General features: G+C 49.2%; 3 protein-coding genes across 9 annotated transcripts; 1 reads left to right on the top strand and 2 right to left on the bottom strand.

The window, feature by feature from the left end:
• Positions 1 to 85: 85 nt before the first annotated feature.
• TOMT (transmembrane O-methyltransferase) lies at positions 86 to 5,200 on the bottom strand. Of its 2 annotated transcripts, XM_046014819.1 has the most exons (4): positions 4,494 to 5,200; positions 2,688 to 2,960; positions 1,416 to 1,612; positions 86 to 916 (listed from the first exon to the last, which is right to left on the bottom strand). In XM_046014819.1, exons 2-4 carry the CDS (start codon positions 2,944 to 2,946, stop codon positions 596 to 598), a joined length of 777 nt encoding a protein of 258 aa, XP_045870775.1. In that variant the 5' UTR covers positions 2,947 to 2,960; positions 4,494 to 5,200; the 3' UTR covers positions 86 to 595. The 2 variants fall into 2 exon arrangements, with proteins under 2 accessions (XP_045870775.1, XP_045870774.1); XM_046014818.1 differs by having other exon boundaries at positions 2,688 to 5,200.
• Positions 5,201 to 5,298: 98 nt separating this feature from the next.
• Positions 5,299 to 10,775, top strand: LAMTOR1 (late endosomal/lysosomal adaptor, MAPK and MTOR activator 1). Its single transcript, XM_046014825.1, has 5 exons — positions 5,299 to 5,463; positions 8,830 to 8,975; positions 9,228 to 9,305; positions 9,689 to 9,815; positions 10,144 to 10,775. Exons 1-5 carry the CDS (start codon positions 5,422 to 5,424, stop codon positions 10,234 to 10,236), a joined length of 486 nt encoding a protein of 161 aa, XP_045870781.1. The 5' UTR covers positions 5,299 to 5,421; the 3' UTR covers positions 10,237 to 10,775.
• A 145-nt stretch (positions 10,776 to 10,920) lies between these two features.
• LRRC51 (leucine rich repeat containing 51) lies at positions 10,921 to 23,960 on the bottom strand. 6 transcript variants are annotated; one of them, XR_006819937.1, is made up of 7 exons: positions 23,738 to 23,847; positions 18,090 to 18,152; positions 17,342 to 17,479; positions 13,069 to 13,274; positions 11,988 to 12,136; positions 11,447 to 11,717; positions 10,921 to 11,290 (listed from the first exon to the last, which is right to left on the bottom strand). XR_006819937.1 is itself a non-coding variant. In XM_046014823.1 (6 exons), exons 3-6 carry the CDS (start codon positions 17,421 to 17,423, stop codon positions 11,576 to 11,578), a joined length of 579 nt encoding a protein of 192 aa, XP_045870779.1. In that variant the 5' UTR covers positions 17,424 to 17,479; positions 18,090 to 18,152; positions 23,851 to 23,960; the 3' UTR covers positions 10,921 to 11,575. The 6 variants fall into 6 exon arrangements, 5 of the variants coding, with proteins under 5 accessions (XP_045870779.1, XP_045870778.1, XP_045870776.1 ...); XM_046014823.1 differs by lacking the exon at positions 23,738 to 23,847 and adding an exon at positions 23,851 to 23,960 and having other exon boundaries at positions 10,921 to 11,717; XM_046014822.1 differs by lacking the exon at positions 23,738 to 23,847 and adding an exon at positions 23,851 to 23,945 and having other exon boundaries at positions 10,921 to 11,717; positions 18,090 to 18,172.
• Positions 23,961 to 24,065: the final 105 nt, after the last annotated feature.

Below are 24,065 nucleotides of genomic sequence, written 5' to 3'. Positions count from 1 at the left end.
CTCTTGAACTTTAGGGAGAGGGCACACAGGGGACTTCAGGCAAGCCTGCTTGAGCATGTGGTCCAAGGCTAAGGAAGGCCAGAGTGGCCCTGGCGCCAGGCTCCATTACCATTTTCTCTGGCCCAGATTATATTCATACATTCCTTCAGAGCCTCTCTGTTTCCTCTGACCCCACCTGGAACTGCATGGGCTGGGGAGGGCTGGCTTTCTGAGGCCCAGAGCTGGAAGGTCCCTGGAACTCTTCCACCAGCATCTTTGGTGTTAAGAAAGTAGATTAAATCTCAGAGCAACAGAGGGACTCCTTTGGAATCACCCAGAAAATCAGTGATAGAGTTGGGTTGGGAGCTTAGGACTCTTGCCTGTTAATCTGTGACTTGCTCTGGAAGGAGAGGGGCCAGTGGGACCAAGCAATCTGACAGAACTTGATGCCTGAATCAGTGTGGAACAGGATGGGAGGGCACAGGTGGGAGGACAACCACCTGCCACCCTGAGCCCAGCATGTGTCAGGCCACAAGCGGGGAGGGGAGGGGATGTTCTGCGGTCCTTGCTTGGGTGGGGATGGAGGGGCAGCAGTAAGTACCCCTGGGCCTGGACCTTAGCCAGGCCCTGTATAGGTGAGCTGGGCTATGCCGTCCTTGATAGCAGGGAAGTCTGGGAGGCCAGTGTGGTGGAGGCGGCAGCGGTAGCGGCCACAGTTCTTGGCATACTGCAGAAAGCGAGGTGCACCCGGGAAGAGCACGTGGTCAGCCAACACAGTGGCACCAGCTGGCAGCAGGGCATGGGCCTCCAGCAGCTGCAGGTCTCGCAGGTAACAGCGGGGCCGGTGTGCCAGGAGCACCATGTCTGCCCGGTTCAGCTGGTACTGGGTTCGTAGGCGTGGGATCACCTCCTCTGAGCTACTCACGATGAGCTCCACCTGTCGGGTGGGAGGAGCTGGAGGTGAGGGTGGGAGAGACTGTTCTCCCACACCAGACTCCTGCATGATTTGGCTTACTTTATGCCAGGTCCTGGCCTAGGACCCCACGAGTGTTCACACATTTCCTGTATCCTCAAAACAAACCCAAGAGGTCAGCATCCGTATTGTGATTTCCATTCTGCCAGTGATGAAGCTGAGATTCAGGGAATAAGTGCTTTGCCCAAGGTCATAAAGCTCACAAGGGGTAGACTAAAGGTTTGGACCCGGATTTGCTGGGCTCCAGAGACCTTCCTCTTAACTGCTCCTTTGTCATCCAGCAACAAATATGAGCAAATGACGTGGAACAGAAGGGCAGGAATTCATGCATCACCCAGGGTTACAGTCCCCTATGTGGAGCTGCTGCCTTCTCCTAGGTGGGATTCCCTCACTGTAGAGGCCTGGCTCGGGCAAAGCTGGGCATGGGAGAGAAGAGACGAGGGTCTGGGAGGTGGGGGCTGACCGTGCGCTCGTCGAAGCCAGCCAGGCGGATGAGTTTTTCAGCCACTGCTGCCGTGCGTGGGTCCCACTCCACGGTGAGAAGGCGGCTCCCGGGCGGCAGGGCACAGGCAATAAGCAATGTGGAGTACCCGCAGTGGGTGCCCAGCTCTAGCACGCAAGCAGGGGTCCTCTCCTCCACCAGCCGCATCAGGATCTGACCTGGGGGAAAGACGGCTGTTGCAGCAGATGTGGGAGATGGATGTAGGACCCCTGACAGAAAGGGATCTCAAATGCCCACCTGCCTCACTGCAACCCCCAACCAGCTGGGGTCTTCTCCGACTATAGTTCCAGCTGCCCCACTGGTCCTCTTCCCCCTCCAGGCTTGCCTCCTTCACTCTCTTCTTCATACCACCCATTAGGCATCTTTCCAACAACAAATCTGACCCTTTGTTCCTTGGTTCCTATGATCCTCAAGGCCTTTGAGATTGAACTTGAGATCCTCAGCCTGACATTCAGGACCTTCTTGGACCCGATTCTATCCAACCTTTCCAGTTCTTCCCATCTGTAGCCTGTATCACAGCCCTCCCATACACTGTGACCAGAATCAGCCAAGTCAGTGCTGGCTCATTCCATCATGCTGCGTTAGTATATGTGGCTGGCTTTGCCCCTCCCCACCCCTGTGTTTATCTGCTTAGCCAAGCTGGAAGCAATTCTAGGCTGTGTTTAAGTGTTGCTTCCTCCAGGAGGGCGCAAGCAGAACCAACCAACAGAAACCTTTGCTGGAACTTCCCAGTTTCATACCCCCCTTGTTTTATTCATTGAATATCTTTCTAACCTTGGAATTTGAAAAATTCCTTCAGACTCTAAAAGCACTTGTGCCAGAAGCTGGGACTCAGACAAAGCCAGGCAGCTACCCTGAATGGGATGTGGGAGACTCCACAGTGTGGGGAGAAATATTTAGGACAGGTAATTACAAAATTATGGGTTATGCAATGTGATGGGTATTCCCTTTGTATTATGTCTCCTTTGAGGCCAGCATTTGTGGCTGATCTGTGTGGCCTCTGCCTCCTTTCCCCACCCAGCACCTAGTACAGGCCTAGTACAAAAGGGTGGCAATAAGTGTTTGCTAGATGAATGAATAACTTTGCCTAGCCCCCTCATTTGTAGAGGGAAAAAAAGAGCCCCAGAGAGGATCAGGAACCTGCCCAGGGCACCCAGTAGGCAGAGGCATATCCCAGACCTTCCTTACCATCTTGGGGGTTCTTCCTAGAGCAGACGGTTAAGGAACACTGACCTTTGACAGGCCCCATGTGGCCCAGGTACTCGCAGTGGCTGCTCCAGTGGTCCAGGGTGGTGAGGATATGACTGGGGTCCCCAGGCAGGGCATGGGTAAGCACATAGCTGAAGGCTCGCTCCTCAATCCGCAGCCCTGAAAGGCAATCTCGGAGGCTCCGCAGCAAGACCATACGCACCAGCAGTCGGAAGTAGTGCCGGTACCGCACCAGCAATGTCACCACCAGGGGCAGGAAGGCCAGTGCGATGGCGGGGGACATAGTCCCTACCAGGACTGGGTGTGAAGGGAGGCAGGGAGCGAAACCCACAATCATTGCTTGTCATTTGTATTATCCCTATATTTTAAAGACCATAGCTCAAAAGACACTTTTGTCCAGAGTCACACAGCAGAACTGGGATTTGAATCTGTTGGTCTAATTTCAAGCCCATACACTTTCAAGGACTTCATGCTAGTCTGTGTTCTGCACCCACCCCCAAGCCACCTCTTCCCACTTCTGCCCCTTGGTCCTATCTTTACCTTGCTTCTTCTACCTGTTTCTCCTCATTTCCTCATCTCTGGACTGCTTTCACAGACCTTCTCTGAGATATCCTCTACCCTCTCTACCCTCTGCCTTTTCTGCTCTGAGCCATTAATGTAGAGCAAAAGAGCTTTGTAGTCAGAAACCCCTTCAGGCCCTATGTGCTGCCTCAGTAGAAGACAATCAAAACACTCCATAGGGTGTTAGGATGAGATTTCTTCCCACCCCTCCATCTGGTCTTCCCTGAGGGTGGGAGGAGTCCCTGATTCTATATCCTCTCCAGTCCTGTATCCCCTCCCCTGCACTCAGCTTTTCTGTTCTCTCTCAGAATTCCTTTTACAAGTGTAGATACACACAGCACACAGCCCCCTCACTTAAGCCTCTTCTTCCTGGCCCCCTATAGGGGTAAGTGCCTTCTCCTTTCGCTTGCCCTGGACCATCCTCCCTTTCCTCCAGATCTGCCCCTTGTGAGGCCCCTGGTGATGGTGGGGACTAAAACTGAAAGTAAGAGTCTATAAATGGATGTGAGTAGGTGAGTGATAGTGAGTTTGAACTGGTGTGCTTGGGAACCCACACTCAAGAGCCCTGCTTACCTGGGCTGGAGGCTCCTGCTTGGGGACGATCAGAGCATAGGAAAGGAGGGGGAGTCCTTGGGGCCAGAGAACCCTGAGGCAGGCTGGACCTGCTTTCAATTATTGATGCAGAATTGCTGCTGTCACCTGAGACCTGCAGTTCAGGTTACTAGCTGCAGGAACAAGGCGGGGCTGACTCTTACCCTTCTCAACTCCTGAAAAAAAACTTCAGGGTCTTGATCTGAGGGGTAATAAGAGCTACTGGGTTTGGTGACCTCTCTTCTAACTCCTTGTATCTGGACAAAGGGGCATGGTGTGAGCCAAAGTGATGGGAGGCTGTAATTTACTCAATTCAAAATTCAACTTTTTGCTAAGCAAATGCCAGGATGTGGGTCGCAGAGGGGAGTCAGGTCTTGCCCCCTTCCTCCAGGAACTCCCAAGTTTTAACGAAGATACTGATCCAGAAATGTAGAGTAGACATAAAGACATAATGCAGTGCTCCATAGATACAGGGACTTTGGGCTGTTTTGTGAACTGCTATGTATCTCGACAGAAGCGTGTGTGGCACATGAGAGGCAGTAATTTTTGATAAGATAAATGAAGGAATCAACATGATAGGAATTAAGCACAGGGAGCTAGACATTCCCAAATAGTGGGATTGAAGATGTCAATCAGGAAAATACTGTTTGTAGTGAAGGTTAAAGACAGAAGACAGACCTGGTGGGGAGACAGTGTTCCAGGCACACGTGGAAAGTCCAGGTCAGTCAGGAAACTGCAAATATTTTCTTATGGCTAGTGAGGCATCACTCCAATCCCTGCACCGCCACCACAATCACTACCAGCCTCCATGACCCAGATGCTGGAATGGGAGGCAGGTGAGAGGGTCTGCAAGATCTTGAATGGCATACGTGGACCTGTGTTCAGCGTCCAAGAGAAGCTATGGGATGGTTCTAAGAAAACAGCATTGTTAGATTACTATGATTGCTGTAAAAAGGCCATTAAGATTGACAAGAAATGCCTGAGGGCAAAGTCCCTGAGGCGCTCTCTCTCTCTTCCAGGATTGAGCTCTGCTCCGCTTTGCGTAGGAATAAGCGCTTTTCTTCCAGTAAGTCTCCGATCCTCAGTAGATGCTGAGAACTCCGTTGGGCGCCATACTCTTTAGGTGTCCACAACTGCGGGCTGGGCATCTGGGTTCAATGTTTGTATACAAACATTTGTGTGCTCTAGGAGCATAGGGCCTCAATCTCACTCGCCCCTCGTATGGCATTTGGTATATCACTGCCCCAGAAAAGTAGCCTAGCAGCCACCCCACCACATAAGAGGACCCCTAGAGCCGGTGGAAGAAAACGCGAGCCCCAAGAGTAGACGGAGGCTGAAGTCATGTGATCCGCCCCTCCCGTTCATCGCGTCACGTGTCTTGCGTTTGTCAAGGGAGGTGAGCTTTCCTATTGGTTAGAGATGATCACGCGGTGGAGGCGGGGCCGGAAGCCAATATTGCGGCGGCAGCGGCGCGACTCTGGGAAGGGATAGGCGGGGAGGCTGGCGGCTGCTTGCTGGATGTAGCCACGGGTCATGTGACCGGAAGGGCTCCCGACGGACGCCGTCCCTCCTCGGCGCGGCCTGAGTGCCCGGCCCGACCCCGGCCATGGGGTGCTGCTACAGCAGCGAGAACGAGGACTCGGACCAGGTGCGGCCGCGGCGGGCGAGGCTCGGGAATGAGGGTTGAGAGGCTGGGGCGTGGGGCCCAGAAGAAAACCTGCAGAAGAGCGGGAGTAGGACTGCGGGGTTCATATAGTACGGAGGCCGGGAGGGGACAGATTACAGAGGGGACGCCTGGCCAGGCTCCTACCCCTGTTAAAGACCCAGCTTCTCTACGGTCTCCGCAGTGGGGTGTGCAGGAACCCGCCTGTCCCGCTCGCCCCACCCCTTTCATCTTATCCCACCCTTAAACCTTTATAGCCTTTAGGTTCTTCAACCTCGGTCTCTGGGAAACACTGCCTTCCCAGCTTTCTGTGCTTTTTCTGTGCTTGTATGAGCGGGCTTTGTGAATCCATTCTAGAGATAGGTAAGCTGAGGCTAAGAGTTCATTTGTCCTGACATGAATCAGGAATTCGTATAGGCTGTCAGCCCCTGGGGTTGAAGAAGTAAGGTCACTGCTGGTTTGTGGTCAGAGAAGGCCTCTGGAAGTAGGTGGCATTTGAGTCGACCAGTAAAGAATTTGATAGAGACAATGAAGATATCGAGGCATGTGGGAAGTTATTTGGGAAGCTACAAAGTGGGTTTCTGCCTTGACTGGATTGGATTAGGGAGGCAGGATGGGGAGCTCAGTTTGGCCTGCCTCAGTGCAGTTTTTGTTTGGGGCCTGAGGGTTCCTACAGCTAGAGAGGGGCCTGTCCTGGGAATTTGATTGTAGATCTGATCCTTTTGCACAAGGGACTAGGCTGAGAAACGTGTGCAATTTTAAATTCTCCTTCTTCCTCTTGGTGCATTCTCACTTCTCCCCACTTTAAACTTGCCCTGCCTGCTTGATCTCCTTTTAGGAGTAGGGAGACCTTCCTCAGGATGAAGTCTCAAGCTTTTGGCCACTTACCTTTTTGACTGTCTCGAAGCCTGGATTCTACATTTCAGCACATTCTAGACACAGGAGAGAAAGATTTCAGCAAGTAGCTCACAGTCTGGTGGGGAAGATGGTCACAGAAATGGATTTTGTTACTGGTATTTGGGAAGTAGGTCTTTCCCCAGTGACTCACATGAACCTATTTTGGGTTAAGGACTTAAGGTTAGGAAAATGGCATTTGTATAAGAAGTATGGGTGGCACTTGGGCCTCATTAATTTCCGAAACACTCAGTGAACATGTACTCTTATTTCCTATGCCTTATGTTAGGCATACCTCATGCCCACTACCCCTCCCTTTGTCCCAGCCTTCTAGAGGAGACAGTATTCCTGCCTACTGGGAAAACTGTGGGAAATTTTGCCCTAAAGAGTAAAACAGACTCTTGGAAGGAATGAAGGGTTCAAGAAGGGGTAGTGCCTTCTAAGAAAGGATACCAGCTTCTAGTTTGCTGCTCTTCTGATTTTCACCTTCTTGACAGACTATCACTTCTGTTTTTCACCCCCAGAACAGTGCTCAATCAGTGCTGGGTGGTTTAAGGCTTTGTGTGGCAAAAGTCTGTGTCATACCATTCACTATCTAAGAGTCCCTCTCTCAACTCTTGGACAGGCCCCTCTCCCACTCTCATCTCTGCTCCTTTAATAAAGAATGTATGATACATTTTTCAAAGGCCTTTATAGTTCTTTCATTTGATTTTTGCGAAATGTTTTGTCATTTATGTGTTGGTGATGTATGTAGGTTATGTATTTAATGGCAAGAAGAAGTTGAGAGAGACTAAGTTGTTTAGCCAAGGATACAGAGCTGAGTAGTGCCGTAGCCATGGTGTCTTGATACCAAGCCATGTGCTTTATCCATTGGGCCAAGCTGTCTCTTTCAGCTGTGCCCATAGACCAGGTGGGTTAGTCATGGGCAGGCCACATATATGTGTCTGTGCTAGGGTAGACAGTGAAATCCTGACCCTGGGTTGACACTGACTCAGGGACAGACCTGGGTGTGAAAATCCCCTCCATGCTGCACTTGACCTTCTGTGAGGGGATGAAGTGAAGTTATTTGTCCACTCTGATGGGGGTAGCCTGGCCTCTTCTGGGAGTCTAGGTCTCAGGAAAACAACATTGTTTTTGAAGAACCCCTGATGGGGGGAAAACTGCCCCGTCCTGCAGGAAGATCTGTCTGAAGTAGGGCTGGGGGAAGGATGACATACAGGAAGCAAACTCAGGGTTCATTAGGGAGCCAGCTTTCTTTTGAGATAGTTTGATCTCTGGCAAGCATTTTGTCTTTCTGACCCTTTCACACTTAACCTGTGTTTTAAGGAGGAGGGGCTGTGTTGAGGAGTTGGGAGGTGATAGTGCAGAATCCCACAGCTCATGTCTCATGTTGTTGGGAACTGGGGACACTTGGGCAACCTAGGCTTTAGAACAAAGAGTACTGTGAAAAGGCTGGGCCTGCCTAGGGTGGGGCAGGCCAGCAGGAGGAAGTGGCCCCTCTGTAAGGAGCACTGTGGCCAGGGGAGCCAGGAGCCCACAGTGGGAAGGTTTGTGGTAGGAACTAAAAGTGGCCTGGAGTGGAGTGCTGGTGGTCTGGCACTGAGAGTTGGTGAGTCAGCATTAGACAGGATAGGCCCCTTGTCCTTGGCTTTGTCCTGGGTGCCCTTGCTCTTTATGGCTTGGATAGATACCCAGCAGGTCTGCTTATCCAATTTGTAGCTGACACAAAGCCAGGGGGGATTTGCAGTGGATGGGCTCAAGGCAGGGTCATATTCAGAGAGATTGCAGTAGATGAGGATGAAAAGAAATATATGCAGAATTGTGAGGGACCGAGACTTGGTCTGGCCCCAGGTTAGTTCTGGGGGGTGTGATGATCAACGTAGGTGACTGAAAAAGAAGAACCACACTGCTAGAGGTGTGCTGGCATGGAAAGGGAGGGAGCAGCTCCACTGTCAGGTCCGGCTTCACCAGGTGCATCAAGTTTGGTTCTGGGAGTCGTGCATGAAGAGAGCATCAGAGGAGAGTGAACACTTTAGAGTAGAAGGGACCTGCCCTCAAGAAGGGGGCACAGTGAGACTGTGTGACCCAGAGGCTGGGACTCCTGTCCTGACATTATACGAGGAATAGAATTGTCTGGGGGATCTCCTGACCTGCATCAGGCACTAGAATGTTCTATGAAGCTCTAGCGGTGTTACTGGATACATGCTTTGTGCCTCTGTTCATCTTCTCAGGGCCCCTAGGACTGCTTGGTTCCACTCTGATTCATCCCAGACCACCAACTCAGCTGAGCTCCCAAGGGCAGGCAGGACTGAGCCTTAGCTGACATTTCCTACACTTAGGCACTTAGGATATTTCTTGGTGGTTAAAGGTCAGAGATGGGCTGAGAGGAGAGCCCAGGAAAGGCAGGTGTTGGACTAAAAGCTCCAGGGCCTACTTCTCCCCTTTGGCCTCTCCTAGGACCGAGAGGAACGGAAGCTGCTGCTGGACCCTAGCAGCCCCCCTACCAAAGCCCTCAATGGAGCCGAGCCCAACTACCACAGCCTGCCTCCCACTCGCACAGATGAGCAGGCCTTGCTCTCCTCCATTCTTGCTAAGACAGCCAGGTGAGCACCACAGGCCCAAGCCTGGGCAGAGCTTCACCGTCCATGTTAAAGGATGGGATAGAGGGACTGGGTGGCCCAGGACATGGGGGATGGGCAAGGTCAGTGGCTAAAGGTGCCTCTGGGCCCAGCCCTGCTCCACTGGGCAGGCAGGGATACTGGTGTCAGATAGCCCTGGAGTTGGCACTTGGCAGTGAATCCTGTGTGTCCCTCTTGAAGCACCTGTCATGTTCCCTCTGCCTCCTCTCCCCAAAGCAACATCATTGACGTGTCTGCCGCGGACTCCCAGGGCATGGAGCAGCATGAGTACATGGACCGGGCAAGGCAGTACAGGTGAGGCCCAGCCAGCTTGGGTGGCCCCCACTCAGGCTACTTGGGCTCCTCCCTGCCCCTCCACCCCTCACCCAGCTTTGGAGCCTGAGCCCCAGTCCAGGCTTCTTGTTTGGGTGCAGCAAAGACTGACAGCAAATCTCTGGTACCACACAGATGTTCATGTCAGCCCTGTTTGCCCCGTGGCCTGCAGGGGTGCGGAGGCTGAGGGAGGTGGGCCTGGAGCAAGTCGTGGTGAGCGGAGGTGCCCGTCACCCTTCTTCTCTGGCCTGAAAGAACAAGGCTTGCCTGGGCTGGGCTGGGCTGGGCTGGGCTGGGCTGGGCTGGGCTGGGCTGGGCAGAGCAGACTGGTCTGACTGCCCACTCCCATCCATCCTCTTGGCCAGCACCCGCTTGGCTGTGCTGAGCAGCAGCCTGACCCACTGGAAGAAGCTGCCACCGCTGCCATCTCTCACCAGCCAGCCCCACCAAGTGCTGGCCAGCGAGCCTGTCCCCTTCTCCGACTTGCAGCAGGTGAGCCGCCCCTGGGCCCGCCCCTGCCTTCCCTTCCCTCCAGGCCCAGGCTGTGGCAGAGGGGTCACCTTCTCTGTCTCAGAGGCAGTAGGGAAGTGGAGTTAGGGAGCCTGGTAGCTCGAGTGCCCCACTCACTCTCACCTCTTGTACTTTGTATGTTCTTGTTTCTACCCTTACTCTCTTTCCTCCCCTTTGTTCTTTGCTGTCTGTTCCATCCCTGCCTTTCTCTTTGGCTTCCTGTCCCCCACCATCCCCTCCTCTCTCGCCACCCAATCTCCCTTCTCACTGCCTCTCTCTGTTCCTCTCGTCCCTGGCCCCTCTGTCCCAGGTCTCCAGGATAGCTGCTTATGCCTACAGTGCACTTTCTCAGATCCGAGTGGACGCAAAAGAGGAGCTGGTTGTACAGTTCGGGATCCCGTGAAGAGAGGGATCCTTGGACAGCTCTTCTCTTCTCTCCACCCCGTCTCCACCCTGCCTCCCCTGGCCCCCAGCCTTACTGCGGCTCTCACAGCACCCTGACCTGCTACTAATCACAGAGAAGAGTGTGGAGGAAGAGAAGAGTGAGGCTGGAAGCCTCAGCACTTGAGGACGGAGCAAGGGAGGGCAGAACCATTTGGGACTGGCGTTCAAAGCCCTGGCCAGGGATGGGGTGGGGATCAAAAGGTTAGGGCCTAATAGGTCTTCCCTGGTACTGGGAAGGTGGAGGTACCACTGTGAGGGTGATTCCTAGGGGGCCTTTGGGGGCCCTCTTCCCACCCTTTTTCTTGGCCTCACTCCTTTCCCCCCTCCCTGACTTGGTGCTCACATGCACCTCATGAGGGTTTATGACCAGGGTCTGGACGAGCTTGAATTTGAATGAATTGAGTTTGTATTTCTAGCACCCTGGGTTTTTACATGTTTGGGGTTTTGGGGTTTTGTTTTGGTTTGTCGCCCTCGATAAAGGAAGTGTATTCATCTGTGTGCTGGTTGCAGCCCCTCTGTCCTGCCCACCACCCTAGTATTTCTTCTGGTTTGTGAGGCGCAAGATGGGGTGGGGGGCACATCTTCTAGGGCCATTAAGAGGAATCCAGGAGATAAGGGTTCAGAGTTCCCAGGTCTTAGCTGGAACTTGGCCTGGGCTGACCTCAGATTGAATAAGACTGCTTGTCCCTTCTCCAGTGAATACTGTCCAAACTGAACAAACTGGAATCCAAGGCACCTGTCACTGTTGGGGGCCCTGCTTCAGGTGCAGTGGAATTACCAATAAGCCCAGGGTTGAGGGGTAAAGGCAGACCAAGGATACTTGATATGGAGCCAGCAAGCCACTGTTTTCAAGCAGAAGATTCTATTTATCTGATGAAATCTCAAGCAGAACACCAGCATGTAAAACAGAGTGGAGCTACTCTGATCTGATTGAAGTGGGGGGTCTAGCATCTTCTCTGAGGTGTATCCACAGAAACTTGGCACTCTGTGAAGCAGCTCTAACCTCAGGATATCTGAATTGAAGAGTTTAAAAAAAGGGGGCCCAGAGAGATAAGGTAAATTTCTCAAGACCATACAGTAAACCAGGTCAAAAGGTCTACGTCCCAGGCCAAAAGGCTTTTCCCTCCACTGCCTCCCTCCATTGGTGAAGTAAGACCGGAGCTACTAACCATTGCCTGAGGCAGAGGACATTCATACATGGCACAGGTGACTTCACATCTGCTCAACTGCTCAAATCGTTTATTGTTAAACCAAACTGACCGTCTTCGGCCTTTAGGACTACTGGGACCCTGGGAACCTCAGAGTGCATTCTGTTTGATCCGGACCTTCTTGGGCTTGATGTTCATGCGTTTCCACACTTCTGCTGTGGCACGGTCTGCTTTGGTGACCCCGCTGAAGTCGAATGTAGTGATACGGGGCAGGGTGCACAGCACATATTGCCTGTGGGGAAGACTTGGGCTGGGGGCCAACCCCCCACCAGAACCTCCTTCCCCCTCCACCAGTTGCTGCTCTCTCCCCTAACTGCAAGGAATGGAGGGGACCGAAGGATAATTTGGGGGGAGACAGAGTCTCCCCTGATGGATAGTAAGACGTGCCTAAAGGTCGCCACTCCCTTCTCTGCCCCAGCATGGCAGAACACTGGTGTTGAATTTCTTCTCTTCCCACCTCCTTGCCCTCAGGGGAGCTCAGCTTCGGGGTCAGGGCACTCACCTATACCCCTTCTCTTCCTCTATGGGATTCCCGTGGAGTGTCAGGCTCCGGAGCCGTGGGAGGACAGCCAGCTTGTTCACCTCTCCCAGGCGCTGGATGCTGTTGCCATGGAGATAGAGTACACTGAGGTTGAAGAAAGTTGTCAGGACCTGTGGGGGAAGGAAACCAAAAGCCAGGATGGACAGGGCCCTGGATCGGTACTCAGGACTAACTGGTGGGCAAAGAAGGAAGAGTCTGGGAAACAACTTGCTTTCCAGTCTGCCACCCCCCTGCAGCCATTCTGGATAACTCTGAATGGGTACAGGGGTATTATGTTGGCACAGAACTGTGGTCTGAGGGGCGGGAGGTATGGACCTGCGACCTAGCACAGCCACTGACTTGCCAGGTGACTGGGCACTCCTGCTCCCCCCAAGCTTTAATTGCCCCTACACTGAAGACCTTTTTAGCTTTGGAGATCTAAGATTCTTTCACAACAAGGGACAGGAATAGCATCTTGCTAGGTACAGAAGAAAAGCTTTCAAAATTACAATTACAAAATTACAATCTACAACCCAGGGAATCATTTCCAGCTCATGCTCTAGCTGAGCATGAGCTGGAAACCTCTGGTAGGGATCCTGGACAAGAAAAGGTCAATGTATTTATTTCTTAAAACTTGAGTCTGAGTTCATGGAAAATAAATGCTGTACTTGACCTACCTCTTCCACAGACAAACTCTGCACAAGGCACAGTGGGTGACTGACAACAAAAGCTGTTGTGTTATTGCAGCCTGCTACGTGCCTTTTGGCTTTCATTATTCTCATTTAATCCTCACAAAACCTTTATGTTTGGTGGGAGCACATGCTCCTCATTTTTTCAGACAGGGAGGCTGAGATTTAGAAAGGTGGGGTATCTTGCCCAAAGTCCCACAGTAAGAGACAAACCTAGGATTTGAACCTATGTCTGTCTGAGTCCACAGCCATGTACTAGGACAGCAGCCTGCTGCTGCACTACTTCCTGAAAGACGTGGGAGATGGAGAGGCTGGGGGCTGGACAAGGTGGCGTCGGGCCCACCCTGACTAGATGCTCAGTGCTGGGGACTCACAGGATCGATGGAAGTCAGGTCGTTGAAGGACAGGTCAATCCAGGCCAGGTTTTCTGGATGCTCCAGAAGCAGTGAAACCACATGGCTAAAGTCTCTCAGGTCATTGAGGACATTGTTGTTCAGCCACAGGGACTGGGTCAGTGACTTCCCTGACTTTGAGTGCCTTAGTGGTCGTAGCCCTGTCCGTGGCTCCTCGCTCATCAGGTCTGTGGGGACAGTGAGACGTGGGTTATTGTCTCTGCTTTTCTGTCTTAGGGGTGGGAAGGAACAGAGTTGGGAGGATTTACAGCCTATGCTAGAGCTGGGGGTGCTGGCAGGACCATAGCCTCATGCTTGAGTGTAGTATCACTCTCACAGGCCCCAGGAGTCCAAGTAAACTTGGACTAAGGTTCAAAGACTTGCCATCCCAAATTCTTGGTTTGCATCCCATGGTCCTCTCATGCCTCTCCTATCATTGGGTCCTCTATATGCCACCCCTTTTGGGGCTGTGGGAGGCAAAATCATTCCCACTTGATGGAAACTAAGAACTATAATTGTCAGACTTGACCAAGATGATTATAGCACAGAATCTAGAATTATCCACTGGTAGAGCCTAGAGCATTCACTTCAGTACAACACCCTCTGATGTCCCTCTCTCGCATTACTGCTAAGCAACTGTGTATGTGCCAGATACTGGATGTATAGTGGTAAACAAAGTGGGAGATGGTCTGTGCCAAGCTCTGGATGAGTAACAGGGTAGGGATGAGGCAGATTTTTGTGCCTTGGGGGAGCTCATATAGGCAGGATGAAAACAAATTGGCAATGTGATAGTGACAGAATCATAAAGAAGGACTCCTAGTCTGGGAACTCAAGGAAGTCAAAACCTAAGATGGAGTTCAGTGGATTAGGAGACCTTAACCAGGCAAAGGGTGGAAAGGTTGAGAGTGGCACCCCCAAGCAGAGGCACAGAGGTGGGAAAGGGCGTGTATGCACAGACTGCGCAAGGTGGGGCACAGAGCGAAAAGCCAAGGACCCTTGCAGACCAGGCAGAGTAGTTTAGACTTTATTCTGTAGGTGATGGGGAGCCACTGGAGGGTTAAAGCAAAGGGTGATCCAAATCTTTCATTGCAAAAAGATCATTCTGAAGCTTTAGTGTGGAGATGGATTAAAGGGAGTGGGTGGGACTGGAAGACCAGTGTGGCTCTTTTGGTCATCCAGGCAAGAGATGAGAGGGAGAGAATCAGCATGACTTCATGGTTGACTGGATGTAAGGGTAAAAGAATAATCAAGGGTGGTGCCCAGTTTCTTGTTTAGGGGACTGATAAGGAATTGGAAAAAGACAAACTAAGGTTGAAAAGGTGAGGAGTTTAAAAAAAAGGAAAAGGTGAGTTCAGGCTTGGCCTTGGTATATATCTGAGGCTCCTGTAACAAAGAGGTGAAGAAGCCAAGCAGTCTGTTGGATACGAAGGTCTGAAGCTCCGGAGATGGACCAGAATCATTAGTATAGAAGATGTGCAAGTTAGAGAAATAGAGGGGATTCTACACGGAGAGTGAGGGTAGAAAGGAGGGAGGAGGGGGTGTCCATTAAATAATGATGAGTAAAGAGGAAAGGACAGAGGGAGAACCACAAGAAGATAATTTTTACAGATTCTCAGGGAGTTCATAGTTTATAGGAGTGAATTTCAAGGAGATAAGGACTATAAATCACAAGTAATTTTGGCAACTCAAGCCCTTGGTGACCCTGGTGAAGACTGTTAGAGTGAAATCACAAGGGCCTGGGGCCAGAAGCTACACTGGACTGAGTTCAAGAGTAAACAGGTTAAGGAAATCTAAGCAGGTAGTGTAAACAACACCGTCAGAAAGTTTGGCTGAGCAGAGAGAATAAGGAAAACGGATGTTATAAACCATCTGTGTAGACCTCCCCCCCTCCCCCTGCTTTTTGACAAATGAGGTCCGTAGAGAGGCTGGGTCCTGCCCAGACTCATAGTGGCAGAGTCAGAACCAGATACTGGCTATGTCTGAGGGGACTATATATTTCCTCTAAGCCTCTCATTACTTGTCTAAAGCTGCATCCGGGGAAGAAAGTATTGGATTTGCTGAAGCTGGCCGGCTGTTTTCACTCCCCTCAGCTCTTAATGGAAACACTTCCTTCACCCACCCAGTAGTAACTTCCTCTCCTCCTCAGCTGCAGGTCAGCCAGCATCCACCAGATGGCTCTCTGCCTTAGTGCTGGAGCAGGAGCCACAGTCGCAGCCTGAGGTTGTGGGGAGGTGGCAGAAGGGTGCTGGAGCACAGTACTCCAGCTCATGAATGAACTCCTAATCCTGCCCGCGACCCCAACATATCCTGAGAACTCCCAATGAAACAACACAGCCGAATAAAAGGGTTAAAATAAACCCACATATAGATTAGCATCCAGCCTGATGAGGCAATAGCTTGAGGAATGCCACTCAGCATGGGCAGCTCTCCAGCTCAGAAGTAGCCACTGGTGGGACTGTGTTGCTGAAAACTTAAGGCTCCCATCTGGGCTACCGGTATCAAGAGTGGAATGGGGTATCCCATTGCTACAGGTTTCTGTTCCCTTCAGATTCCACCAGAGGCACTGCTTGAGGATCTGTTGAAGCTGCCTTGTACAGAGTAGGCCAAGGCAGATCTGGAAAATGGAGCACAGATATCAGTGCCCAAAGAACTGGGGAGTGCCTAGCCCCAGGCACACCGGGAAAGCATGATTCTGTCTTCTATTTCTGAAGGGTTGCCACCCGACTTTTCCATGTTTCCCTAGAGGGTGGGAGTTAGTTTGATAACTTCCTCACATCATCCCTCACCCCATAATGGAAGAGGTAGGTAAGTATCTCATGGCAGACTCCCTTAATACTGTAGGTTTGTGAGAAGTCAGAGGTCTATGGGTTGGGTGTGGTCTAAAGTCCCCAGCATTTCAGAATATAATTCATCTACTGATTAGTTTGGCAAGTAGTCTAACAAGTAGTCCCAGATTCTTTCCACAAGCTCCGGGGAACCAGAGGGGACTGGCGTTTTGGGGGGCTGGATATGCTTCTCCTGTTCGCCTCCTTACAAGACACAGCAAGGAGCACAGTGCCTGGCAGGTATGTATATATGTGTGCTTACTAAATAGTAGATGCTCAGGAAATATTTAACCATTGAACGAGGGAGACGGCATCTCTATGGCCCATGGTTCGTGCTGTGGAGTTACCCATGGTTGTAGTGGATGTTTTCTCCTCTCATTTTGAAGGTTCCACAGAGTGCAAAGCTCTATTTCCCCACTCAGAGCTGGGAATTCCCAGGGTAGGCAGGAGCCATACTTCGTCACCTGCCACCTCAGCTATCTTATACAGGACCATCACAGCTAAAACCCTTGTGAATCACAGACTACGTCAGAAGTGATGCTGTGCACAATAAATAAAGATCACACTGGGTCGGTGTGTGCTCCTGAGAGAATATGAGTTACCACTGTGGTTGGTGCAAACCCAGTAGTATCCCAAACTCAAGCCAGGGCTCGTACCTCCTGGATAACTATTTGCCTTCTTCCTGAGCTTAAAAGTAGCCACCAGTTGCCTGAGAGAGAAAACTGAAGCCAGATCTGGGTCTAGGATATGTGGGTACCAGCATGGATTCTATGAGAGCAGATGTACAGTGCATTTCTGAGAAGCCAGATAGCAAAAGCCAGGGACAGAACTTCCTTGGGAAGAAGCATCTTCCTCTGAGAATAGGATACGGCTACGAGCCTCCCTGAGCCACCTATTCCAAAGAAACTGAAAAATAAAATGGGAATGAGCATGGGCAGTGCTGGAAGCTGCAATAATTGTGTGTGATGATGGAATAAGCTTGGATAGGCCTGGGATAAGCATAAGGTGTTTACTAATAAATATTTAAACTGGAAACATGACAGTTGTTAATAATGAGACCCTGCATGTTTTACCAGTGATCAGAATAGGCTTGTGTCCTCAGAGGAGATAGGATTCTGCCTGTGTTTTCATTCATTTCTTCCTCTCTTCAGGTAAAGACAAGAGAATAAAACCATTGGCTGATAAACTGGTTTCCCACTATTCTTCCACCCGACTTTACTGCTGTAGCCTGGATTCTTTTGAAGGTGATCAGTTACCCCTTTCACTCCTGCCACCTCCTTACCCCCTACTCCTCTCAGAAACACCCCAAAAATCTGCAAGCACACAGGAAGACTCTCTTTAGGCTCTTAAGTAAAAGACCTGGTCTCTTCCTAGGGACCATACCCAGCCTGTTGCCATGGTGAGTGGAGTGCTGTGCTCTGTGGGCTGACCTTGGATCACGTGGATGCTTCGGAAGGAGTAGTCAAGAGGAGGCTCTTGCACCGAAGTGTTCATATAGTCCTGTCTGTTCATAGCTCAGGCCATCATTTGTCAGGTATAAGCACTGGCCCTGGGAGTCCGGGTTCAGCCTGGGGATGATAAGAAGGACTAGTATTCCAGGTACAAGGGGCTTAGGCTTCCAGGTATCCCCAGAGCCCTGCACCCTTGCTTTCTGTCCTCCACCACCCCAGGCCTGCCTGACTGCATTTCTATTTTAAGATAGTAATCACCATTCCTTGCATTTGTAGGGCACTTCCTACTCCCTTAGAGCTTATTGATAGTTGTAACACCCATTTCTGCTTTCCACACGAAGAAACTGAGACCCCACGGTGAAAGCACTTGCCCAGAGTTAAGCCAATGAGTCAGTGTGGACTGCAATCCTAGACTCCTGAATCCTACTCTGAGGCCCTTTGTGCTACTCCACAGTAGTTACCATGGAGGCTGTCTTGGTACCTACACTCCAGTGACATCAACTGGGCTATTCTATTGCTTAACAAACCCCTGAGGGCCTGCATTGGACCTGGTGTCTGACAGCCCTTTGCCAGTCTGACCCAGCTGGGGATTTGCTACCTTCTCTGTTCAGCTTGTCTGTCGACTCCACTTCTCCATCCAAAGACCCTACTTTCGGCCATGTGCCAAATGTACTCCTATGTATATAAGCACATACACATCAAGCCAGAGTCTATCTCACTCACTCACCTGTCACCAATGCCTGAAACTCCACCATTAGGGATTCATTCCTTTGGGTTCAGGGATTGTTTTCTGTTAAAATGGAAATACCCCTTAGAGGGGTGAACACAATGTTATCAATTGTCTTATCAGATCCTTTCCAACTGGTTAGCTCAAGTAAAGTTGAGAAATTTTCAAGAGGCTGGGGAAGTGAGAATACTACTCACCTGGGAAGAAGAAAGCCCAAAACACTTCCAAGGGGTTTTGTATGTGACAGGTACAAACAAAAGACATATAGACTGACAAGGACATGTCCCAGTCAACCTCCCCTTCCTCACTTCATCCACTGCCATCGTCACCTTTGCTCATTACTTCACCTGGTTTCCAAAAAGGTTTGAGGTAGTTCATAACACACTCATAAAACAGGATGATTTCTTAGAGAATGGAGCTGTCCAACTGAATATAATGAACACAGCAAATGCAAGCCACATATATAATTTTTTCACATATGTAATTTAAAAATTTCTAGTAGCTATAAAAAGAAAAGTCAAAAGAAACAGGTAAAGCTTAATATATTTTATTTAACCCAATATATCCAAAATAATACTCAACATATAATTGCTATTAACAATAGAGATATTTTACAGAAGCTAACTGGCAAGTGCACAACAGCGGCAGGTGACTAGTGGCTACCAGACTGACAGGGCAGATGTGGGAAATGGAAACCATGGAAGAGAAAGATCAGAAGGTAGATTAAAGGAAGACAAAGAGATGTACCACAGAATTAGGAACTGGCCAATGTCATCTCTGAAATTCCTGGCAGCCAAAGTAAAAAAGGAAACCTTAGGATATGATTCAAAGAAGCAAATAGATTGTATGCAGAAAATGAGATCCACACATTTTCTTAAAATGATTTCTCTTAAAAACCATGGGCTTGATAGTGTATAATTCCACTTAAGCTTAATACAGTTTGACTAATTTTTGGTGATTTAACATGTACAGGAATGGAAAATGAATGTCTTCCTCTCAAAAAGCAGCAGTCTCAACTGCTGCTGGTTGGGTATAGACTTAATTAGGGAGACTTGCATCTTGGTGGGTACAGACTTAATTAGGGAGACTTGCATCTTTTAGGTATCAAATATACAGACAGACAACAAAGAACACAGGCTTTTCTGGAAATAGAGGAACCTGGCTTGTGTTCTCCCTTAGAGAGAGAAGGCTGTTCCACTAGAGCACCTACAACAGTTTTGATTCCTTTGAGCGAGACTAGATACTTTTTTCAAAGTCCTGGGTTGGGACCCCAGAGTTCTGCACTACTGGACATGGATTTTAGCTTAAAATATTTAAGGGCAGAATTTTACCATTAGTTTCCTTGACCATCAGAGAACCTAACTCAGTGCAGTTCCTAAGAACTTCTGACTTTGTGTCATACCAACTCCTGATGTATTTTTCTGGATGAGTTAGTATTAAAAATGGAGCCCTCAGTAGTTTAGATAAATTTGCCAGTTGGAAACAGTTGTTATTCTTCTCCATTTCAATAGTAGCCCAGTCTGTGAGCTAGCACTGTGTCTTAATTCATCATCTGACACAGAACCTGGCTTACAACAGGCACTCAAGAAATGCTTGTGGGAGGAATGAATGAGAAACTGCCAAATACAAGGCTTTCTGTTTTGCTAGTGTTGATGGTAAGCTGCTCTTTCTAACAGTTGGCTCCCAGGTTCAGCTTTTTCAGTCCACACCTCATTCACAGTAAGAAACTCAATTCAATTCTGCAAACATGGAGTGCCCGCTGCCTTATGCCTTACCAGAAGGAATGAAGCCAAGATAACAAATAAGAGAACCCTGTCTGTCATGAGCACAGAAAAGCCTGCTAGGTTTCCATTGATTGTGGCATAGCAGCCCTGCATCCAGTTCTAAGAAACAGCTGCCTACTTAGTGAATATTCTCATGTTTTAATACTCAGGCCTAGTGTACCCTCTTTGATGAAGTCTGTCTTTCGAGATAAAATTGATCGTGTTCTGTGGTAGATTGATTTCCTTGATTATTCCTATTCCTGGTCTCCCTGGTATCTATTTTTTTGCCCTATAACTCTGTAGTTCCATCCACTCTGATGCTGGCCTCAGCCATGTGACTTGCTTTGGCCAGTGGGATGTTAGTAAACATGAAGCAAACAGAAAGCTTAAAGAGAGGGCTTGCTCTCTCGCTCTTTGCCTGTGCCAAGAGAAAATGGCTACCCTGCTGGAGGGATGTGACAAACATATGCAGGTGAGTTATGTGCAGAGCATTAGTGTTCCCAGCTGAGGCTATCCTAGACTAGCCAATAGCCAACCTACACCAATTCAAAGTTCAGGATAGTCACAGGTGCCTGCAGACACATGAATGAGCCCAGCCAAGACCAGAAGAAGCATATGGCTGACTTGGAGACTTGGAAGCAGTAATACTTATCATAAGTCACTATGGTTTTTGGATGGTTTGTTATACAGCAATAGCTAACTGATACATACCCCTACTGTACTTTGAATAAAGTTTTCATAAAGACCATTTCCTCATCTGTAAAATGGGAGACAAACCTATCTTGAGAGCTATTGTATGTCCTGCAGCAGGTGCTAGTACTAATACACAGAAGCAGTTGTATTATCTGTATTCATTTCTTTTTTCCCTTTTTAAAAAAGATTTATTTATTTGAGAGAGAGTGTGCACATGTGAGTGGGGGGAGGGGCAAAGGAAGAGAATATCAAGCAGACTCCCCACTAAGTGGGGAGCCTGATGGGTTCAATCCCATGACCCCGAGATCAAGACCTGAACTGAAATCAAGAGTCAGACACATAACCAACTGAGCTACTTAGGCAACCAACCCCCGAACCGGATACTTAACCAACTGAGCCACTTAAGCAACCAGCCCCACTTCCTAAAGTAGGCTCTATGCCCTGTGTGGCTTGAACTTATGACCCTGAGATCAAAAGTCACACAATCTACTGACTGAGCCAGCCAGGTGCCCCTGTACTCATTTCTTTATAAACTACCTCCTGTTCCTTCCCTGTAAGCTCAAGGCCAGGGACAGAAGTCAGAATTCTTTCTCTCTTCCTATCATTACTCTGTACTGAGCCTGGCAAAGAGTGGGTCTTCACTAAAGTCTTGATGAACAAATGGATAATAGATAAATGAAATAAATGAATTAGTGTCTACATGTGTCACATGGTATACCTGGCTGCTGGGTAGAACTGACAAAACCTTGAGGTTGCTTTGCTCACTTCAGAGCCTTGTTTGTATGCTTGTTTGTTTTTTAAAGATCTTATTTATTTATTTGATAAAGAGATAGAAAGCACAAGGAGGCAGAGTAGCAGGCTCTCCACCGAGCAGGGAGCCTGATGTGGGGCTCAATCCCAGAACCCTGGGATCATGACCTGAGTCGAACGCAAATGCTTAACTGACTGAACCACCCAGGCGCCCCAGTGGTTGCATTTCATTCTTTCTTTTTTTTTTTTAAGATTTTATTCATTTATTTGACAGACAGATCATAAGTAGTCAGAGAGGCAGGCAGAGAGAGAGGAGGAAGCAGGCTCCCCGCGGAGCAGAGAGCCCAACGTGGGCCTCAATCCCAGGACCCTGGGATCATAACGTGAGCCAAAGGCAGAGGCTTTAACCCACTGAGCCACCCAGGCACCCCGAATTTCTGGAGTCAGTCTTTCCCAGCTGCTGTTCTGCCTCATGCCGTCAGATCCTAGTGCCTTCCTCATCTGTCCAGACTGACTGACGCATGACAAGTTTAGAGGCATACTTGTCTTATTTTGGAATTTTTCCTTCCCAAAGTGGAAATATCTTCTACTGGTTTTATTTTATTTTAATCCACTGAGCCACCCAGGCGCCCCGTGGTTTTATTTTATTTTAAAAGTTAATATGATAGCTAAATAAAATCAAACAACATAGAGAAGTACCTCAAGTAGAAACTAAAAGTCTGAGTCTCCACCTGACCAAAAACATGATTAATATTTGGAATTATAACCTCTTAGAAGAGAGATATACAAAATTGTGTATATTTTTAAATAAACATATACTATTTGCAAATGTATTTTTTACATTCTACTTTATAACTGGGATAACAGACATAACATTGTGTAAATTTAGATGTACAACATATTGATACAATACATTTATACTGAATATGGTTGCCATTGTAGTGTTAGCTAACAATGTACTTTTTCTTTTTAAATTGTAGACTCATCCTTTTCTGAAAACAAAACATTTTTTTAAGATTTATTTATTTATCTGAGAGAGAGAGAGAGCATGAGCATGCCGTCATGAGTGGAGGCAGAGGGAGGGAGAAGCAGATTCCCTGCTGAGCAGGGAGCCAGATGCAGGGCTTGATCCCAAGACGCTGAGATCATGACCTAAGTCGAAGGCAGATGCTTCACTGACTGAGCACCCATGTGCCATGTGCCCCCAGACTCACCCTTTTTAATAACTGCAGAGTATTGAATAGAATTTGTGTGTATCCCACTTTAGTTAAGTTTAACCAGTCCCAGTTGATGAAAATTTGTTTTCAGTTTTTGAAGTTACTAACAATTGTAATTTGATTTGTTGTTAGCCTGTTTCTTCCCTCTCTTCCCCCTCTACTTACTCTCAGGTAAGTAGCAGTATGATGGCACAGGAAGTTTTGAGGATAATCAGATAAGATCTGATAGGAGACTGAATGGCCTGGCCTAGAGACGGTTTCTGTTTATGGGCTATAGGTGGAAGAAAAATCAAAGTGTCGTGAAAAGTTGGCCACATAATCCAGTGTATTCTGGGAGGTTTTATTCCCAGGTGCCACAGGGAAGTCCAAGATTCAACCTAGCTGCTGTCCTGGGGCAGTTTACTCCTTGGAACAAGTCCTTAAGCTAGACAGGCTGTAAACTCAAGTTAGTGACTTGGCTGGAAACTGGCGAACTGGGGTATGGTCCTAAGCTGTCACCAATTTGGTGTGTGGCCTTGGGCAAGTCTCTGTTCCTCTTTGGGTTTCAGTTTTCCAATCTGTAAAATGGGGACAAATATCCTTGACTCAAAACTCAAAAGAGAGACTGAATGTGAATGTGCTGGGTAAATTGTCTAATATAATCTGTCATGAAGACTGTAAAAGGAATCAGACTCTAACCATAGAGCTAGGAGAAGCGGACCATAGGGGAGGTGTAGGGAGAAGTAATTTAGGGGCAGGACCCCTAACGCGTGTGTGTGGACAGATGCTGCTGACCCGAGGAGGAAGCTGTACCCTGGGATCTTCCTGACTGTAAGGAAAGAGACAAGTCAAGCCTCATACATCTCCAGTATTAGGGCGTGCGATTTACTCTAATTCTACTTCCATGTCTTGAAGAGGTCTCAGTTCATCATCACAGGAAAAACCAACCCATTTTCTGAGGGTATTTCTGATCTTCCACTGTCAGGGATTTGAGGCATCCGTATTAGGGGGTCCCAGGTTTGTGACAGGAGATGTTTTTAAGCGCTCCCAAGTCTGTGTGGGTATGTATCTCGTTCCCCTTCCCTCCCCCGGTCCATTCCGTTTGGATGTCGTGTCTTGTTCATTGTGAAAGGGTAAGGGGTGTGTGCGGGGGAGTTTCTCAGGTCACCGAAAAGGAAATTCCTTAATCTCTCCAGAGAGCGAATGGTTCCCTAGAACGACTTTCCTGTTTTCCCGCCCGACTCACCCGCAGCTGCTTTCCCTCCAGCCTCGGCGTCCCACTACCTCAGCGACAACTCCATGGTAACTACTCTCACCACCTTATCCCGGCCGCACTGTAAGCGCTGCGGCGATGCCTACCGGGAGCTGTAGTTCGCCAGGGGCGGGGCTCCAAAGCCGCGGGACGTGCTGGGATTCGTAGTTTTCTTTTCTCTCAAGTCCCGGCCCGGGTCCGGAAATAGTGACACCCGTTCTCTCTTCCCAGTGGTCCTCACACTTCCTTTTCCCGGGTCCTGAAAGCGTGCCCTTGCGTGAGACTCCGGACGACCGGGGCCAATCAGAGGGTGGCGCGAGGG

This window comes from Meles meles, chromosome 8 (assembly GCF_922984935.1).
Source record: "Meles meles chromosome 8, mMelMel3.1 paternal haplotype, whole genome shotgun sequence".
In the NCBI taxonomy this organism is placed as follows: Eukaryota; Metazoa; Chordata; class Mammalia; order Carnivora; family Mustelidae; genus Meles; species Meles meles.
The sequence above is the reverse complement of the archived record's forward strand: the minus strand, read 5'-3'. Positions and strand labels throughout refer to the sequence as shown.

Coding starts and splice junctions, on each gene's coding strand:
- TOMT (XM_046014818.1), bottom strand. CDS start 3,000: ATGATTGTGGGTTTCGCTCCCTGCCTCCCTTCACACCCAGTCCTGGTA. Junction 1,613..2,687: donor CCACATGGGGCCTGTCAAAG/GTCAGTGTTCCT, acceptor TCTTTCCCCCAG/GTCAGATCCTGATGCGGCTG. Junction 917..1,415: donor CTGGCTTCGACGAGCGCACG/GTCAGCCCCCAC, acceptor CCCACCCGACAG/GTGGAGCTCATCGTGAGTAG.
- LAMTOR1 (XM_046014825.1), top strand. CDS start 5,422: ATGGGGTGCTGCTACAGCAGCGAGAACGAGGACTCGGACCAG. Junction 9,306..9,688: donor GACCGGGCAAGGCAGTACAG/GTGAGGCCCAGC, acceptor CCTCTTGGCCAG/CACCCGCTTGGCTGTGCTGA. Junction 9,816..10,143: donor CCTTCTCCGACTTGCAGCAG/GTGAGCCGCCCC, acceptor CCTCTGTCCCAG/GTCTCCAGGATAGCTGCTTA.
- LRRC51 (XM_046014823.1), bottom strand. CDS start 17,423: ATGAACAGACAGGACTATATGAACACTTCGGTGCAAGAGCCTCCTCTT. Junction 12,137..13,068: donor ACCTGACTTCCATCGATCCT/GTGAGTCCCCAG, acceptor CTTCCCCCACAG/GTCCTGACAACTTTCTTCAA. Junction 11,718..11,987: donor GAGGAAGAGAAGGGGTATAG/GTGAGTGCCCTG, acceptor TCTTCCCCACAG/GCAATATGTGCTGTGCACCC.